Source organism: Mixophyes fleayi, chromosome 6 (assembly GCF_038048845.1).
Source record: "Mixophyes fleayi isolate aMixFle1 chromosome 6, aMixFle1.hap1, whole genome shotgun sequence".
Taxonomy (NCBI): Eukaryota; Metazoa; Chordata; class Amphibia; order Anura; family Limnodynastidae; genus Mixophyes; species Mixophyes fleayi.
The window spans coordinates 220,565,830-220,586,192 of record NC_134407.1 but is presented as its reverse complement, the minus strand read 5'-3'; the positions used below and the strand labels follow the sequence as shown (position 1 = coordinate 220,586,192).

Sequence of the window (20,363 nt, the reverse complement as noted above, 5' to 3'; positions counted from 1 at the left end):
GAGAACATACAAACTCCACACAGATAAGGCCATGGTCGGGAATTGAACTCATGACCTGCTGTGAGGCAGAAGTGCTAACCACTAAGCCACCGTGCTGCCCAAGAATGATTCACGCTCCTTCATAATAAGCCCCCTGAACATTCCCTGGTTTTGTAATACCTAGCTACCATTATTGCATCTATGCTAGTTCCTGTACAATGAATGATGGCATATATAAGGAAATAGGAGTTGACCTTGGTGTAAATTGTATTTTGTGGGAACTTTGGTAAGAGCAGCGATGACTTGACAACAGGTGTGAGCTTCTGAGAGATCTTCTATAGAAAACCATATTACAGTCTTTGTGTTTCTTTATAAAATGTACAATGATATCGCCTTGCTGGTATGACGTGGAGAATTTTCTTTACATGTAAGATCTATAAAAGTTACACACTGGTATTCTAAATAAAATTTACCTTAATTAAAGTTATATTTGTTTTTCCTGTTTTATTCCTGTCTATACTTACTCACAATAGATCCCATGTGTGTCCAAACTTCACACAAAGTTTTGTAGCAACCCCCAAATGTTCATTTTTTGGGTCTTCATTTTTTTTTAAGGTTTATTCCTCTCTTTGGTACTTTCTGTTGTGCCTCCGTCTGCTCCTCTGCACAGCCGTAAACTAGCTGTAGGTAGATGGTCACATATAAAAGTATCGGTCCCACAGTGTTAACAGAATGTAGGATATTTTGCTTTGCTCATATTAAGTTGCTTTTGTCTATCACTGATGCATTAATCAGATTGTACAATTTTTAAGTTTTACAAGTGGAGATAATTTTCACTTTTGTAAAAAAAAAATATGTACAAATCAACAAGAAGGGTTTCATTTACAAATTGTGCTACCTCTAACAGCTTCCAACATGCATGGTCAAGTGGAGGGTATTTAGCATTTATCTCACCTTTCCTCTTTAGTGGACCATCCGTTCCCAGTCCTCTATCTACAAGATGACCCCACCACCCCATGATCTTGCTATTTGCTCTAATCAGATGATGCATCATCACCTGCCGCAGACAGAGGACGCAGAACGGTGGGCCCACTGAGGATGGCAGGAGAGGTAAGTGCTACATACACTGAACTTTCTTTTATATAGGAATTAACCCCTTCGGAAACGACTCAAAATGGTCAATTTACCTTTCTGTTGCTGTCTCTCTCAGTACACCGGCTTACACAGTAGTATAGGACACATCTGGTGAGCATGAGACACAGAGAAGCCATCTACATGTGTCAGGAGGTTTGAGCAGGACCCTGTTCCTCATCGCAGTGCCTCCATCTCACTCCTTGATACATGAGAGAGACAATGACCAGAAGATCATTCAGCTGCTGACTGCTGGGAATGGAACATTATACAGTAACACCAGGGGATGTGTCTGGATGATGACTGTATCATTGTGTGTGTCAGGATCCTATAAGAGTCTGTACGAGGACGTGATGATGGAGAATCACCAAACCACCACATCACTAGGTAAGAGGAGACTTTAATTTATTATAAAGGAGAGCAGCCACCTAGTTGCAGACATCATCTGATAATAACATGTAAACAATGTATTCAGTCAGTGTGTTCCCTACAGATGGATCCAGTAATGGAAATACCCCAGAGATATGTTCCCATCCTGTTAATTCACAGGATTGTACAGAGGAAAATCACAGGATCACACAGGAGTATCAGGTAGATGGAATTTAGGGTCTTGTGTGTCTTATACACTGATATGTTACGTTTAATCTCAATTAATGACATCAGACATTATTAGAGTGTAATTTTATTGTTTGTGGGTTAAATAGGGTGAAGATTTGACTAATATTAAGGTAGAAGATACAGAGGGAGAAGAAGAGACGTATGTGAGGGGTGATCAGCAGTGTAAGGAGGAGGAGACACCTACAGATATCAGCACTGGTGAGTTATAAACACTTATTACAGAAAATAATCATATATTCTCCTTGTTCAGTCACTACATCAATCTCTTATTCTCCACCTTCATCTGTCAGTACAAACTAATGAGGAAAAAGTATCTGCTCAGTGGTGGAGCCAGGAGCCATCAGCCCCTATTAGACTCCTGCTCTCCTCCTCACATCCTCACATCGTTGTGCTACCAGCCCAGAGATCTGACCAGTCTCCTCCCCACACTCTGGTGATTCTCATACATCAGGAGCCATCAGCCCCTATTAGACTCCTGCTCTCCTCCTCACATCATATCATTGTGCTACCAGCCCAGAGATCTGACCAGTCTCCTCCCCACACTCTGGTGATTCTCATACATCAGGAGCCATCAGCCCTTATTATACTCCTGCTCTCCTCCTCACATCGTTGTGCTACCAGCCCAGAGATCTGACCAGTCTCCTCCCCACACTCTGGTGATTCTCATACATCAGGAGCCATCAGCCCCTATTAGACTCCTGCTCTCCTCCTCACATCATATCATTGTGCTACCAGCCCAGAGATCTGACCAGTCTCCTCCCCACACTCTGGTGATTCTCATACATCAGGAGCCATCAGCCCTTATTATACTCCTGCTCTCCTCCTCACATCGTTGTGCTACCAGCCCAGAGATCTGACCAGTCTCCTCCCCACACTCTGGTGATTCTCATACATCAGGAGCCATCAGCCCCTATTAGACTCCTGCTCTCCTCCTCACATCATATCATTGTGCTACCAGCCCAGAGATCTGACCAGTCTCCTCCACACACTCTGGTGATTCTCATACATCAGGAGCCATCAGCCCCTATTAGACTCCTGCTCTCCTCCTCACATCATATCATTGTGCTACCAGCCCAGAGATCTGACCAGTCTCCTCCCCACACTCTGGTGATTCTCATACATCAGGAGCCATCAGCCCTTATTATACTCCTGCTCTCCTCCTCACATCGTTGTGCTACCAGCCCAGAGATCTGACCAGTCTCCTCCTCACACTCTGGTGATTCTCATACATCAGGAGCCATCAGCCCCTATTAGACTCCTGCTCTCCTCCTCACATCGTTGTGCTACCAGACCAGAGATCTAGCTAGTCTTCTCCCCACACACTCTCTGGTGTTTCTCATACATCAGTACGAGGGATGGCAAAATAGTGATCGATTAGATAAGAGGTTGTGTGATATTACCCATGATGCTCCCTGTGTAATTCTACATATGACATTGCCCACGATCTTCCCTGTTTACTAATCGTTTTTAATATTTGTACTTGCAGTGCTCAGTCATGTTTACATTTTCTTAATTTTATTTGAGGCAAGCTGTATATTAGCACTACAACTAGCCATGTTATTACATGTATAATTATGTACATTATGGGTCAGTGATATGACGTGAAGCTATTAGTTCACAGGTTGTTTGAGTCAATACTTGTCCTTATTCTGAAATGCAGGGGAGGCAACACCTATTACTGCCTAGAAAAATGATCTTGCTCAAGAGGATATTCAATGAATTCCTCTGAAACTCCAGGGAGTAGAGGCATCTTGCCAACAATCTAGCTGGAACCAGAGAAATTCACGTGTCCTCCGTTTTAAATGCTCCCTTAGCGATGGCCTTGGCATAGTCAACTCATAATTAATAGGCCTCTGAGGAGGATATCTCTTCACATAGAGAGTTAACGCTCAAAAAATAGAGGCTTTTGAACTTTGAAAGGATCACCGTGAGGTTGTGGAACACGTTTCATAAGGTTAAGGGGACATGGGACTTTTGAAGATGACGTCCCTTATTTTTTCATTTGGAGTAGAGTTACAAATAATTTCCATCCACACTACTCAACCAGATTTTGACAACTTGGAAAGTGGCACAGATAAAACAATATTAGCATGCGAGGGCTTCCTTATGTATGGATCTGGAAGGATTAGTCCCTTCCTATTAAGCATCTTTAACCTCCTGTAAAGCTAGCTATCTTCTGCTCTTCCACCATACCATGCTGCGATGCAGAGCTCTTTGCCCTTTAATGGAAATGGTCTGGTACAATGAAGGTACTGCTGGGGGCTCTCATTTTATCTCCTGACCTGTAGAGTTGATGTCGGCCATTCTGAATCCACCACCCTTTAGTCACTTGGATCACTTGGGATTTATTTCCTTTAGAGAACAAGGGTTATCATCTCTAAAGCACTTAGTCTAACCTACGTTGCATTTTCAAGGGGTTTTCCTGTATTACCGCTTTCAACTCATTGGGAAAAGTAATTTAATCATAAAAGGGGCTCTCTTGGAAGCTATTAAGACAAGTGGAAAAGTTCAAAACCTTACCCACTTACCTTACGTCTCGGTGTGAGTAAATGCCAGCCTGTCCTATAGAACAGCAGTATCCATCCACAATGGTACCAGAAAGGTCTGGCTGCTATCTCACTTAATCTTTATCTTGGTTGTTGGGGTGTCTCTATACCACTCCCCATGCTGATCAGAATACCTTATCCTACACAGAGGGCACCAAACAACACTGAAACCGGATGTCTGCAATTTACTTGGTATCCGTTCCCCTATTGGAATTGCTTCTTTCAGAAAAATAGAGACAATACAAACATTAGAGGGATCAGATCGGGCCCTACCCACCATAATGTTGTAGCTCTTACGGGAGGACCTCATGTCCTGTTTTACTTTGACAGCCATCTCACTCACTAACATTACAATCCAAAACACAGTCATCCCCTATCAATGTAATGTGTATAATATCACTGTGTTTCTCCTACAGATGGATTCAGTAACCTAAATACCCCAGAGAGATGTCCCCGTCCTATTTTTTCACAGGATTATACAGAGGAAAATCACAGGATCACAGAGGAGTATCAGGTAGATGGAATTTATGGTCTCACCAAATACCAAAGTGACCTTTTCACTATATGATATGCAGCTGGCTGGGTTTTATGCACTGATATTCTTCAGTTTGATCTCAGTTTATTAAATCGGACATTATTATAGTGCTCCTTGTATTGTTTGTGTTATTTAGGTTGGAGACCTGACTCATATTAAGATAGAATATATAGATGGAGAACAGGAGATGTGTGTGGTGGAAAATCAGCAGTGCAAGAAAGAGGAGATCCCTACATACACCAGCACTGGTGAGTTATAAACACTTGCAGAAGACTCACATATTCTCCTTATTTAGTCTCTACAACAATCTCCTCTTTTACACCCTCAAACCTAATTTTGATAGTGTCTGTCAGGAGCCATCAGCCCCTATTAGACTCCTGTTCCACTTACATCTTATCATTGTGCTACCAGCCAATAGATCTGACCAGTCTCCTCTCCACACTCTGGTGATTCTCATACATCAGTACAATGGACGTTGCCATAGTGATTATGTCACTGATCAATGGGATGACATTACCCATGATCCTTCATGTACACTACCCATGGTCCTCACAGTGTATTATTAATAATAATTTTAATGTATTCAGTAAGGATTACATTGTCTGAATTTTATGTGAGGCAAGCTGTATACTATCACTGCATCTACTGTGACGGAGCGACCCTGCTCCTATGACATATCCCCCATGATGACAGTCTATCATGGTCAGCCACAGCACAATCCCTATTGGACTCCGTAATGTGGCGGCTGCACCGTGTAAGCACCGGCCAGGTGTGATAATGTCATCACACCCACCCCACGAACAGTGTGTCCACGTGTGTGTTATCATCATCACACGTGGAAGCGGAGAATCTTTTGAGCTCTGGACTCTCGCTTAAATTTTGCACTCCCTTCTCCATTTTACTCTCGGTTCCTCTCCCTTATCCCCTTACCATAGAAGGCTGCAATGGGTCACAGGTGAGGCCGAAGGGGGTTAAATAGGGATATGATATGGAGTAATCCATGTATTTAAATTGCATATGGAGTATGGTGTTTATGATGATATATGTGGCTGCAGAGCGGGGTGTATGATATACATATAGGATGATAGTTGTTTAGTCTATATATAGGAATATATGACAGTATCATATGGAGTAGTTTGTGTTGCATGTATAGGAATAATTGAGGATATGTTTAATGGTATAGTTTTTGCATGTAGCGTAAGGATATGATGTATAGTATTTGCATGTAGCGTGATGATAGAAGTTAGTACATTGCTGTGCTTAATAATGGAGTAGTTGTGTTAGTGCTATGTGTAGTACTTTAGTTAGTTGTATACTGGCAGCAGTACTATTGTATTGCACAAGACTTAAATGGCAACTGTGATGTATATGAATGCTGAGATAATGCAGTTAACATGGGAATTGTAATGAAATCTGGAAGACACAGACAGAGAGTATTGTACCATCCATGCTAACAGTAAAATGGTTTTCTATTCTATGTAAGATTATTATTGAAGATTGATTAATGAGAATACATAATATCTTACATGAAGATTTGCATCTGCGTGCAATCTTTCTTGATATAAGTATCATTATCCATGTTTTGTGTATCCTAAATTAATATCTTTGTGTATGGTATAAATGTATAGCAGAATCTTTGTGTAATTGGCTGGAAAGAAATTTCACATATTGTGTGTGTGATTATTTGTCCCACGTCTAGGATATTTTCTATTGTATGTGTTTGAATAATATATGGTGATACTTATGTCTAGCACACTGTTGATTTTGAGCAGAAAAGTAACTGTAGTTATAGTTAAATTGGAAACTGCCTTTTGGGAGTGTAAATTAGTTTATAAAAGATTAGTTATAAAATTATATTAAATGATTTTTAACGTAATTGCTTTGCTATTAGCCTTTCATTGACTGAACAACGTCCTTTTACAACTCTGTACGTTTTTAAATATGAAATTCTGCACGTTATGGGAGTGTGATTTGACCTGTAGCTGTGACTTCACAGGTTGATTCAGTTAATACACCTGTCTTGACGATGAAATGCTTTTAACAGGACATCACATACTACTCGATGCGGCCCCGTCATCCATTGATAGAATATTGGTAGAAGCTGTATTATATATATATTCTATCAATGGATGACACGAGTAGTATGCGATGTGGCCTGCATGGGCTGCCTGCACCATGTATACCACTGGAACACCACACTGCCCAAAACAGACATTGGATGCCCTCTGTCCCCGACCTAGCCCGCTCCTGTTTTTCATGATAAAATTAACTTGTTCAAAATATTTTGAACACACATTTTAAGTAGAATACGTTAATAAGTTGGATTATAATGTGTTTGATGTAAACTTGCAAATGTGTATGGTAAAAATTCCCTCTAACACTCCCTATACTCCTGCTGCATCCGTACATTCGGCTGCTGGCGGTTCAGAGCGCTCCACCCCCTCTGGACTTGAAGGACGGAGCAATTCACCCCCAGTCTTCTTATCTTGTGGCAGATGAGACTATAGACCACCTGCTTCATTCAATTGCACAGCTCGACATTAGTAAAATAGTGAGCTCTCACGGCTGCAATGTGTCCTCTGTTGATATTTCAGTTAAGTGGCTGCTACGAGTAACATTCTTTTCAGCAAGGAGTCTGACCTTTCTTTCAACCCACCTGGGTAAAATATTGTGACTAATAGCAATTATCCTTTTAAAATGAAAGAATAAAAACAATTCTCGTCAGTAAGGCAGCTGACCTGGGTAAAATAGCGCAACTAAAACACATTTGGCCAAGTAACTCACCTTTGCCCAATTCTGCCCGTCATTATGGCTTAAAAATAGCGTCCCTAGCAAAAATTTTGTGCCAACAATATGCAATTTTACAAACACAAAACATTCAACACATAAAGCCAGGAGATAAAATCATTCCATTATTTTCAGGGAAAGAAGCAACATTACAACATGGAAGGCTGAAAACGCACAGACAACATGAAAGTCGTGCCACACAACCATCAACGGCCAGCCAACCAGGTCATTTAAGCCAACTCGCCACTCCACCAACTGCTGCCAGCCAACCAGGCACTTCAAGCCAACCATTTGGGAAACGAAGACGGCCTAATTTTTCTTATCACGAGGTGGACATTCTGGTGAACAATGTTGTTGACATACTGTTTGCAGCAAGCAAAAACCTCACCGCATCTGGCAAGCTGGCTGTTTGGCAACAAATCACACAGAAAGTTAACGCGGTGGCCCCCATAATAAGGTCTGTAGAAGAAGTAAAAAAAAGATGGCAGGACTTCAAGCGCCGCCTCAAGGACAAACTCCGAGAATATCACAGACATGCCAGGGAGACCGGCAGGGAGCCTTGTTCCCAGCTACAACTAACAACATTGGAGCAGAGAGCCATGACTTGCATTCAACCAGAGCAGATTCATGGACTCCATATAGTGGACACTGATAGACCAATCTCTTACCAGCAACACACCGCACCTGAAGGTAATATTTTTATAACTACTCCCATTAACCTCTTTGTAGCATGGTTCTCTATCTTACTGTTTTCTAGTCCGCTTCAGCATGTTGAGGTCTATGCTTTCTGTTTACAACATTTGTTACATAGTTAAATATTGAGGACTAGAAATGACCCTAGTTGTGTTTTTTTTTGGTATAAGATGCCTGTGTTACTAATAACATTGTATGGATTATGGCTAATTTCTTCAGGTTGTAGCATTTAGCCACCAGGAAGTTTCAACACTTGTCTTTAGCTTTGTCTCTTACTAGATGAATTTCTCTCTTTTATGTGCTAAGCTCCATTTGGACAATGTAAGTTGTGGTGTAATGCCACTTCTAGGTTAGGGCAAGGAACATATTTCTCATTCCTGCCATTGGTGGGCTCAGTGTCAATGGGGGTATAGAAGGTGTCCCATTCGGAGCCATCCTCAGTTTTAGTAAAGTGCCATTTGGAATAGGGCATTTTTTATGTTTTTTTAGAGCTCACCCCACGCAGTTCGGCAGCCTCTTCCCCATCTCTCTGTTACTGGAGAATTACAGGGTCAAGAAACACTGCAGTGTGGACGGGTTACATAAAGATAGTTGCCGCACTGAGGAGAGGAGCGCTAAAATTAGATGCTATTATATATACTTGGCAATGAGCAGTTCTTCTGAGGGAGAGTACAACTCAGCCAGGGGAAGTGCCGCCAGAGCAGACCTCCCTTGTGGATAGAGCGGTTTCGGTGCTCGGAGAAGCAGGCTGCATCAGATGCCAGGAGCATGGATCACTTCCTAGATGACATGTCAGGGAGTGTGCTCCTCCCTTCTTTGCATTATTATTATTATCATTTATTTGTTAGGCGCCACAAGGTTTCCGCAGTGCCGTACATAATACAAGCAGGAGACCATACAGGGTGACATAGTACAGAGCAATAAACACAAAGTACCAATACTTCAGAACTCCGGGCAGACATATGAGCGAAGATGAAGCAGAAGAACAGGTATGGAGACAGGAGGGGAAAGGGGCCCTGCTCATAAGAGCTCACATCCTAAGGGAGGGTGGACAAACAGGCACAAGAGGGAGCCATTAACGTAAGGGAGAGAAAGGCGGGGCTGGTGGAGAGAAGGGAGAACGAGAGAAGGAGGTTAGCGAAGGAGCAACAAGGTAAGGGTTAAGTGGATGGTTGGTAGGCTTTGAGGAACAGGTGAGTTTTAAGTGTCCGTTTGAAGGAGCACAGACTGGGTGAGAGACGGATGGAGCGGGGGAGGTCGTTCCAGTGGAGGGGAGCAGCTCGGGAGAAGTCTTGGATTCTGGAGTGGGAAGAGGTGATCAGAGTGGAGGAGAGGCGACGGTCATTGGCCGAGCGCAGCTAGCGGGCAGGGGTGTGAATGGTGAGGAGGTTAGAGATATAGGGGGCAGTAGACTTGGAGAGAGCTTTGTAAGTGGTGGTGAGGAGTTTGAAAAGGATCCTGTAGGGGAAGGGGAGCCAGTGTAAGGCAAGGCAGAGAGGGGAGGCGGAGCGGCGTGAGAGAAAGATGAGTCGGGCAGCCGCATTGAGAACAGAACGAAGGGGGGAGAGGGGGAGGCCAGTAAGGAGAAGGTTGCAGTAGTCGAGGCGGGTGATGATGAGAGCTTGGATGATGGTTTTGGTGGCATCTTGTGAGAGGAAGGGCCGGATGCGAGCGATGTTACGCAGCTGGAAGTGGCAGGTTTGGGCTAGAGATTGGATGTGGGGGACAAAGGAAAGAGAGGAGTCAAGGGTGACACCCAGGCAACGGAGCTGGGTGACAGAAGAGATGGTTGTATTATTAACCACGATAGAGAGGTTGTGGTGAGAGGGGAGCCTGGGGGGAGGGAAGACAATTAGTTCAGTTTTTGAGATATTAATTTTGAGAAAGCGCAAGGACATCCAGGAGGAGATGGCAGAGAGGCAGTCAGATACACGGGAGAGGAAAGTGGGAGAGAGATCAGGAGAAGATACGTAGAGCTGAATGTCGTCAGCATAGAAGTGATACTGAAGACCGTAGGAGGAGATTAGAGTCCCGAGGGAGGAAGTGTAGAGCGAGAACAGAGCCCTGGGGGACTCCAACCGGGAGAGGGGAGGGGGTGGAGGCAGAACCAGATGTGGAGACAGAGAAGGTGCGGTTGGCGAGGTAAGAGCAGAACCAGGCGTGGACAGAAACCAGAGAGGCCGAGAGAGAGAAGAATTTGCAGAAGGAGGGGGTAATCCACAGTGTCAAAGGCCGCAGAGAGGTCGAGGAGGATGAGTATGGAGAAGTGACCCCTGGATTTGGCTGAGAGGGGGTCGTTGGTAACTTTGGCCAGGGCGGTTTCGGTAGAGTGGAGGGGGCGGTAGCCAGATTGGAGAGGGTCGAGGAGGGAATTGTCTGAGAGGTAATTGGAGAGACGACAGCAGACTATCCGCTCAAGTAATTTCGAGGCGTAGGGGAGAAGTGAGATGGGGCGATAGTTGGCGAGGAAGGTGGGGTCAAGATTGGGTTTTTTGAGGATAGGAGAGATGAGAGCATGTTTGAATGAGGAGGGTACAACACCTGAGGCGAGTGATTGGTTTAATAGGTGTGCAAGGTAGGAGCAGGCAGTGGGAGAGAGAGAGCGAAGGAGGTTAGAGGGGATGGGATCAAGCGGACAGGTGGAGGGTGGAGAGGAAAGAATAAGGGAGCGAACTTCATCGCCAGATGTGGGGTGGAAGGAGCACCAGAGTTGCGTGTTGGATGGGGGTGGAGCAATATGCGCAGGGGGAGAGGGGGTGGAAGAAGAGATGTTAAGTCTGATGGCCTCAATTTTGGAAGAGAAAAAAGTGGCGAAGTCAGCGGCGGAGAGGGAAAGTGGGACATGAGGAGGGGGGGGGGGAGAAAGGAGGGAGGCATTAGCGGGATTTCCTTAGCGGAGACCGCCATTTCCTCTGCACTTTGTCTCTGGCACCATAACTATTGTGTTCCCCCTCATCTGGTGCCAGTTTCGTACAGACTGAGAGCTAGGCTGCAATCCCTTAGTATCTTACACTGTTCTATCTTGTAGTTGTTGGTGTGTTTCTGCATACATTTAATGGCCTGATTGTTTGTACTTCTGTTACATCGTCAGGGTTAACTAGAGTGTTGATGGATCTTTTCTTTGCTAAAATAATACCTTAGTATAAATCTTTAAAGTGTTATAGATGAGGACCGTGAACAGCGCTCCTCAGATAGTTCACTGGAGGCTGTGGAGGAATGGGTCTGGGCTAGGTCATTGGTGATCTCCATAGCTCAGGCTAGAGAGGCATGTGACTCTCCTCCTTCTCAAGAGTTATCGGCCATTATTGTTAACCAGCCAGTGGCGAGTACTAGTGCGGAATCTAGGACAGAGACTGTATTGGCTTTAAGTTTAGAAAAATCTGCTCAGGGTCTTACCAGGGTCTCATCCTCACTAGACCAACTCTTGCGTGCTCCCCGTAATAGGCAAGCACCATATTCATGCCAAGTTGCAAAGCATTGTCTCAGACTCTGATCTCTGATGTGGAGCTGGTACACGAGTCTGATGGCGAGGAAACGCATAGCATGGAGGAGGACTAGAAAAGAGTGTTGATTACCTAATCCTTGGGGGTTTCGGCAGACGTTAGGGTTTGTGGAACCACAGGTTCCAGGGTTTTCTGACTTTTCTCTTTTGAAAGAAAGAAGCAGTCTGTTTTCTGCCATCTCCTAAATTCACAGAGATGGTTTTGCAGGCTTGGCAGAAAACAAAGATAAAGTTCCAGGTTCCCGGGAAGATTTAGATCTTTTTACCCCTGAGCAGTGCAGGAGTGAAACAAATGGGAGAGTCTTTGCTAGGTAGACCCTCCCATTCCCCGCTTATTGAAGATTACCACTATTCCAGTGACGGCCTCTCTCTGGGACGGTACAGACAAGAAGTGTGGTTTTCTTCTTAGGTATGCTTGTGCAACAGCAGGGAGCTTGATCAGACCGGTTCTGTCTGCTGTCTTTGTAAACAAAGCAATATAAAAATGGGTAGATCAATTGGCTACAGGCCTGCAGGACAATAGGCCTAGAACTGAAGTGTTGGCGTTGGTAGAGCATATTCAGGATGCCACTGACTTTTGGGCCAGACGTCTTTGGATGTAGCTTCTGTCACAGCCAGGGTATCGTCGTTTATTATAATAGAAAGGCACTTCTTGTGGCTACACTTCTGGGTGGTGGATCTAAGAATCTAAGTGATTGTTAAAGTCTTTGTCCTTTGATGGTAACACTTTTTTTTGGTTCTAAATTGAAGTTGATCTTTAATGTGGCCACGGCAGATAGCAGCTCCTTTCTTCCTGGTACGTACCAGGAAAAATAAAAAGACAAGGTTTTGTTCCTTAAGGAAAACGAGGATCTTCCACCACAGGGCAACCCATTTCCTCTCTGAAGTTTTCAAAGAGGAAGGGGATCTACCCAGCATGGTGCTTCCGAGCCGGCAGAGAAACAGACAGCATGACGAGGTGGTACACCACCAATTGATGGGGGTCTGTTTTTGGTAATTTCAGGAATGATAGTTGGCTTCAACCACGGATACCTGGGTGCAGGGAGATAAGGTGATAAGGGGTCATAAACTTTGTCAGTTTTCCCCACCACAGGTTCTTCACCACAAGCCTACCTGACTCTTAGGGAAGCTATTAGGAAACTAATGTCTTCTGGAGTAATGTATCCTGTTCCAACCCAAGAAAGAGGTTTGCAGTTTTACTCCAAACTCTTTCTGGTAGCAAAGCCAGACGGGTTTTTAAAAAAAATTTAAAATCTCTAGTCCCTCAACAAACAAGTTTGGGACTTGGGATTGAGGACGGAGTTGTTGTGATCTGTAATTACATGGAAAATAGGTGAATATCTTGCAACCCTGGACATAAAAGATGCTTGCCTTCATGTTCCCATATGGGTGGGGCATCAATGTCTGCTCTGATTTTCCGTGCACAATATCAGTTTCAGGCCTTACCCTTTGGCCTAGCTACCGCCCCAATGGTATTCACCAAAGTTATGGCCATCATGGAAAATCTCTTGTAAAGGGCTTTAGAATCTGCCCTTCGGCCCAACATTCAACGGTTTCCCAAAGTCATTACTGATCCCAGCCCAACAGATATATTTTCTTGGATTGACTTTCAACACAATGTGTCGGAGAGTGTTCTTGTTCTGGATTATTCTCTTGGAATACCAGTTCATTTGTGGCCAGGAGGGGAGTGTATCTCATCAAGTATATGAAATTGATGGGGTTCGTGGTGTCTGTTTTCAAGGCGGTGCCTTTTGCATCGTTCTACTCCAGACTGTTTCAGCGGGAAATTCTCAGGAAATGGTCCAAGTCCACCCTACAGCTGGACAGACAGATCATCACTTTGTCAGTCCCTCACTTGTTGGTTGAAAGAGAGACCAATCTAGGTAGAGGTCGGTCCTTCCAGAGGTGGGAGTGGACCCCAGCAACACAGACACCAGTCTGTCTGTGTGGGGTGCTTCATGGGTCATCTACGATTCCATGGACTCTGATCTCACCTGGACTTTTTATTGCCTGTAGGTGACCTGGAATTGAGAGTGATTTACATGGGACAGGGGGTTTTGGCCCAAGGTCCTCAATGGCCTTTCTGAACTATCAAGGGAGGTATGTGCGGTGCCATGGCCATAGGGAAGACATATTATGTCCCTGGAATGATGTCAGGTTCCTGTTGGCCACAATCATTCCGGGGGTAAACAGTATCCATCTGGGGGGATTCACCAAAAGGTGTTTGCACAGTCAGAGTTAGACCTCATGGTCTCACTTCTAAACTTCAAAGTTTATCAGTTTTGTGCATAGTCCAGGAATCCCAGTGTGCGGGTACACGGATGCAAAGATGTTCCCATGGGACTTTCACCTGGTGAACCTGTTCCTTACGGTCCCCATGATCCTTTGGGTGATAAAAAAAAACAAAAAGAGAGAGAGTGAACAGGTGGCAGAGCATGGTACTTAGCCGTTGCTACCTGTTGCTTCCTCCTCCGTTTTCTTCTGTCCCAGGGTCCTCTTTTGTGCCACTCTTGAAGTCTTCTGGCTTTGACAGCATGGCTGCTGAGACTGTGATCTCTCGTGCCGAGGGTCATTTGCACTGGGTGGTGCAGATTATGATACGAGCAAGAAAGCTGTCTTCTTCAGCAAATTATTACCGGGTATGGAAAGTTTAACTTCACTGGTGTGAAGGTCAGAGGTATCTCACTTCTTTGTTCAAAATCTCATACTTGTTATCCTTCCTACAGGATGGTTTAGAAAAGGGCTTAATGCTCTTCTTTAAAAGTATCTACTCTATCCATCTTCTTTCAGCACAAGTTAGCGCTAATGTGGAATGTGCAGACGTTCCTGCAGGGATTTCTTCATGTACAGCCTCCCTTTGTACATCCCTTAGAGCAGTGGTTCCCAAACTTTTGCAGTTCGCGGCACCCTTAGAGTCTCCAAATTTTTTCAAGGCACCCCTCCAAAATAATTATTGAGCAGTCCTGTTTTAGAAGTAGTTGGGTCACAAATTGTAATAAGTATTTAGGTCAGGACAGAAATACTTATTTAGTTGTATGCAAAAATGCCCCCTCTGCATCCAGACACTCTGCCCCCTCCTCTGCTCTCTGTCACGCTGTCCCCCCTCCTCTGCCCTCTCTCACGCTGCCCCCCCTCCTCTGCCCTCTGTCACGCTGTCCCCCTCCACTGCCCCTCTCACGCTGTGTCCCCCTCCACTGCCCTCTCACTCTGTGTCCCCCTCCACTGCCCCTCTCACGCTGTGTCCCCCTCCACTGCCCCTCTCACGCTGTGTCCCCCTCCACTGCCCCTCTCATGCTGTGTCCCCCTCCACTGCCCCTCTCGCGCTGTGTCCCCCTCCACTGCCCCTATCGCGCTGTGCCCCTCCTCTGTCCCCCTCCTCTGCCCCACTGTCACCCTCCTCTGCCACGCTGTCCCCTCCTCTGCCCCTCTCACGCTGTCCCCTCCTCTGCCCTCTGTCACGCTGTCACCATCCTCTGCTCTCTGTCCCCTTCCTCTGCTCCGCTGTCCCCATCCTCTGCTCTCTGTCCCCTTCCTCTGCTCTCTGTCCCCCCTTCTCTGCCCCGCTGTCCCCATCCTCTGCTCTCTGTCCCCCCTTCTCTGCCCCACTGTCCCCCCTTCTCTGCCCCGCTGTCCCCATCATCTGCTCTCTGTCCCCCCTTCTCTGCCCGCTGTCACCATCCTCTGCTCTCTGTCCCCCCTTCTCTGCCCCGCTGTCCCCATCCTCTGCTCTCTGTCCCCCCTTCTCTGCCCGCTGTCACCATACTCTGCTCTCTGTCCCCCCTTCTCTGCACCGCTGTCACCATCCTCTGCTCTCTGTCCCCCCTTCTCTGCACCGCTGCCCCTCCCTTCTCTGCCCGCTGTCCCCACCCTCTGCTCTCTGTCCCCCCTTCTCTGCCCGCTGTCCCCATCCTCTGCTCTCTGTCCCCCCTTCACCGCCCGCTGTCACCATACTCTGCTCTCTGTCCCCCCTTCTCTGCACCGCTGTCCCCCCTTCTCTGCTCTCTGTCGCCCCTTCTCTGCCCGATGTCCCCATCCTCTGCTCTCTGTCCCCCCTTCTCTGCACCGCTGTCCCCCCTTCTCTGCCCGCTGTCACCATCCTCTGCTCTCTGTCCCCACTTCTCTGCCCGCTGTCACCATCCTCTGCTCTCTGTCCCCCCTTCTCTGCACCGCTGTCCCCCCTTCTCTGCCCGCTGTCCCCATCCTCTGCTCTCTGCCCCGCTGTCCCCATCCTCTGCTCTCTGTCCCCCCTTCTCTGCCCAGCTGTCCCCCCTTCTCTGCCCCGCTGTCCCCATCCTCTGCTCTCTGTCCCCCCTTCTCTGCCCGCTGTCACCATCCTCTGCTCTCTGTCCCCCCTTCTCTGCCCGCTGTCACCATCCTCTGCTCTCTGTCCCCCCTTCTCTGCACCGCTGTCCCCCCTTCTCTGCCCGCTGTCCCCATCCTCTGCTCTCTGTTCCCCCTTCACTGCCCGCTGTCACCATCCTCTGCTCTCTGTCCCCCCTTCTCTGCCCGCTGTCACCATCCTCTGCTCTCTGTCCCCCCTTCTCTGCTCTCTGTCCCCCCTTCTCTGCCCGATGTCCCCATCCTCTGCTCTCTGTCCCCCCTTCTCTGCCCCGCTGTCCCCATCCTCTGCTCTCTGTCCCCCCTTCTCTGCCCAGCTGTCCCCCCTTCTCTGCCCCGCTGTCCCCATCCTCTGCTCTCTGTCCCCCCTTCTCTGCCCGCTGTCACCATCCTCTGCTCTCTGTCCCCCCTTCTCTGCCCGCTGTCACCATCCTCTGCTCTCTGTCCCCCCTTCTCTGCACCGCTGTCCCCCCTTCTCTGCCCGCTGTCCCCATCCTCTGCTCTCTGTTCCCCCTTCACTGCCCGCTGTCACCATCCTCTGCTCTCTGTCCCCCCTTCTCTGCCCGCTGTCACCATCCTCTGCTCTCTGTCCCCCCTTCTCTGCTCTCTGTCCCCCCTTCTCTGCCCGATGTCCCCATCCTCTGCTCTCTGTCCCCCCTTCTCTGCACCGCTGTCCCCCCTTCTCTGCCCGCTGTCACCATCCTCTGCTCTCTGTCCCCACTTCTCTGCCCGCTGTCACCATCCTCTGCTCTCTGTCCCCCCTTCTCTGCACCGCTGTCCCCCCTTCTCTGCCCGCTGTCCCCATCCTCTGCTCTCTGTTCCCCCTTCTCTGCCCCGCTGTCCCCATCCTCTGCTCTCTGTCCCCCCTTCTTTGCCCCGCTGTCCCCATCCTCTGCTCTCTGTCCCCTCTTCTCTGCCCGCTGTCCCCATCCTCTGCTCTCTGTCCCCTCTTCTCTGCCCGCTGTCCCCATCCTCTGCTCTCTGTCCCCCCTCTTCTGCCCGCTGTCCCCATCCACTGCTCTCTGTCCCCCCTTCTCTGCCCCGCTGTCCCCATCCTCTGCTCTCTGTCCCCCCTTCTCTGCCCGCTGTCCCCATCCTCTGCTCTCTGTCCCCCCTTCTCTGCACCGCTGTCCCCCCTGCTCTGCTCTCTGTCCCCCCTCCTCTGCCCCGCGCCAGCCATAAAAAACAGAAAGAACACAGAAACTTACCAATCCGCCGGGCGCCAGGACCCAGCAGCCTCCTCTCTCCGGAGGCTGCTGGGTCCCGGCGCCCGGCGGATTGGTAAGTTTCTGTGTTCTTTCTTTTTTTTATGTCTGGCCCGCGGCACCCCAGTTTGGGAACCGCCGCCTTAGAGCCATGGGATCTCAACTTAGTGCTCAGGACACTTACTAAAGCTCTGTTTGAGCCTGTAGATTCTGTAGATCTGTTAAATCACCTAGAAAGTAGTGTTTTTACTGTAGTGTTTCTTTGGCTAGTGTCCTTGTTGGGGGTGCTGTCCTGCATCCTATTTTTTCTGGTGTTCACTCTGACAGGGCAGTTTTTCACACTAAACCTTTCTCAAATTGTGATGACTTGTTGCCACTTCTGGATGTGGTGCAGGCTCTCAAATGCTATGTGAACTGAATGGTTTCGATTCCTAAGACCATTGGCCTGTGCCAGTTAATTTAAATGGTACTTCTGCCAAGCAGATGTGCCGGGCTGCTATGTTATTTTCTGTCCACACCTTTTCCAAATGCCAGGTTGCAAGTTTTGAATGCAGAGTCTTGCGCTCAGCTATCTCAGAGCAATCCCTTCCTTAGGGGTAACTTTGAAATTGTCGCAGTGTCCCCCAATGGTGGAAAAAGAAAACAGAATTTTTTTCTCTGTGTCTTTACTGTTGTTGTTTGAGTTTTTTGTACGTGTTCTAGGTACTCTGTTGTTACGCCTAGTTAGGCCCTCTTCTGGGCTTTGTTATGAAACTGAGGTTGGCTCATGATTCAGAAGGGGGGGGGACGACACATAATGGGGGAGGAATGATGCTAGTGACGTTCAGATTTAAAGTGCCCTGGTTCCATATTCACGTTCTATGTACCTCATTGTCGCAGTATCTCCCAATGGGCTCAGGAAAATGGATTTTAAAGGAAGTTAAAAAATCCTGTGTTGTGCCTTTTGAAAGCCACACATCTACCACTATGTAGATAATTTTAACGCTATTTAAATTCAGTTGGGTAATTTGTCACTGATTGTTCAATTCCTTAGATGTTGAGGAACAGCCACAGTCTTCACCATCACCAAGGCTGGACCCTCAAAGCCCCTCACCACCACTACCAGAATCACCAGCCCCAACACCAGTTGAAATATCTCCACAGCCACAAATTCTCCAGCAGCCAGACAAGGAACCAGTGCTAGAATACCATGACCATCTCATGGAGATTCAACGCCAACAACTATCTCTCCAAGAGAGACAAGCAGAAGCTCTAGAAGGTAAGTAATCATTCCCAGATTTTCTCCCCTTTTCATGCAATTTTACATAATATATTTATATTGCTGTTTTTCTGGCTTTACAGGTGTTGGGGCTACTTTGTCTAGATTGGCGACTGCACAAGAGAGATTGGCCTCTGCACAGGAAAGGCAAAATATAATAATGGAAAAGATGGTGTCTGTTTTACAAAGAGTGACTAGTCAAAGCATGCCCACACTATATGGCCTTGGTGGTGCATCTGCTGCAGGTGAGCCTGAGCCACAGGAGCCACCTGCTTCTTCACTTCCTGCAGCCTCTGCTGCTAGGCGCATCCGTAGGCATGTACGCTCCCAAGAGCCAACTCAACGTAAACGCCTCAAAAGAGGGAAAACATAAAGTCTCAAGCATACATTTCAAAATAAAATAAGTCATTTTACACAAAAATGTCTTCACATTCTTTACTGAGGCATACATATGGCACTTTTTTTTAATGCATAAGTTATTGAGTACAGCTAGGTCCTTTTTAAATGCATTTTTAAGGTTCAATGGTTAACAGTCACGTTATGGCGCAGAGTGCGAAATGTGTGGTTTTAGCACACAATAAAAGTTCTATAAATCATAACTACCAAATATATTGAACTAGATCTGTTTATTTAATGTGCATCTGGCTGCTGACCACAAGGGTCTGCTATTACCTTAAGCTGCATTTAAAAATCAAGGTGAAATTAAAGTCAGCGCTCACTTATGCAATTCAGATTAAACCATGAATAAGTTAATTTAAATATTATTATTTTGATAAAAAAATGAATAGTCAAAACAGTTAAAAATACATATAGAGATAATCTCCAATATAAAAACACTTTCACAACGTTGCCTTGATCAGAATATTCTGAGTACCAGCTAGACTATTTTGAGTCAACCAGAGTACCAGCAGTTATTAAATTAGAGTACTTTTATACATTCCGGCTTAATCCAACAGTTAAATATGGACTGAATTCTATTTTTATAATACAAAAGTGATTATCAGTAAATGTCCCCAGTCTTGATAGACATATAAAGTGTACAATAGCACACCAATGAATTCAAAGTAGCTCACTGGTCCTGTTTTGTCTTTTTATACTAGTCCATATGTGGTGTTTTATTGCCTGCCAAAAAGATCCCACTGTGTTGTATATCTATATGCTCTATTTGCAGTTCACCATTGAATGTATATTCACATCTATATTTGTAGAGACTAGTGCGTCTATCAAAGTCATGGCATGACGCGTTTCATCGCTGCTAGGGATTTCACTGGCAGCATTGAAATACTTTAAGCTATCACTTTGAGGCCCACAGCCTCAGGTTATCATGCGCCAGTCCAAATGTCGGCTGGAGTGGTGTAAAGCACACCGCCATTGGAATCTGGAACACTGGGAACGCGTTCTCTTGAGTGCCAAATCATGCTTTAGTATCGGGCAGTCTGACAGATGAATCTGAGAATGCCTTCTGCCTAAATTCATACTTTGATGGAAGAGGAATAATGGTTTGGGATGTTTTTCATGATTTAGCCTGGGCCCCCTAAGATCCAGTGAAGGAAAATCTTCATGCAACAGCATACAATAACATTGTAGAGAATTGCATGAACAATTGATTGTTTATATTTATATTCTAATCAAATAAATAAATTAAATATGTTTATTTGGATTATTATTTGATTTAAATATTATATAAACACCACTAGTGGTATTTATGTCTATAGATCCAGTCAAACTTTTAAATCTTTTTAAATTCATTTATATGAAACACTTTTGTATT

The 20,363-nt window shown here is 46.2% G+C and overlaps 1 protein-coding gene across 7 annotated transcripts in view; it reads left to right on the top strand.

Annotated features, from left to right (window-relative positions):
• Window positions 1–20,363, top strand: part of LOC142159857 (uncharacterized) — a 242,385-nt gene that overhangs the window by 74,519 nt on the left and 147,503 nt on the right. For 2 of the 7 annotated variants that reach the window (XM_075214678.1, XM_075214679.1), the window contains 2 exons: window positions 1,604–1,701; window positions 1,815–1,926. In XM_075214678.1, the coding sequence (XP_075070779.1) occupies window positions 1,604–1,701; window positions 1,815–1,926 (210 nt within the window). Of the gene's footprint in view, window positions 1–946; window positions 1,090–1,189; window positions 1,498–1,603; window positions 1,702–1,814; window positions 1,927–4,690; window positions 4,789–4,945; window positions 5,058–7,731; window positions 8,287–18,367; window positions 18,593–18,675; window positions 19,014–20,363 lie in introns of those variants that run through there. The other 5 variants (XM_075214682.1, XM_075214680.1, XM_075214681.1 and 2 more) reach the window with 5 other exon arrangements.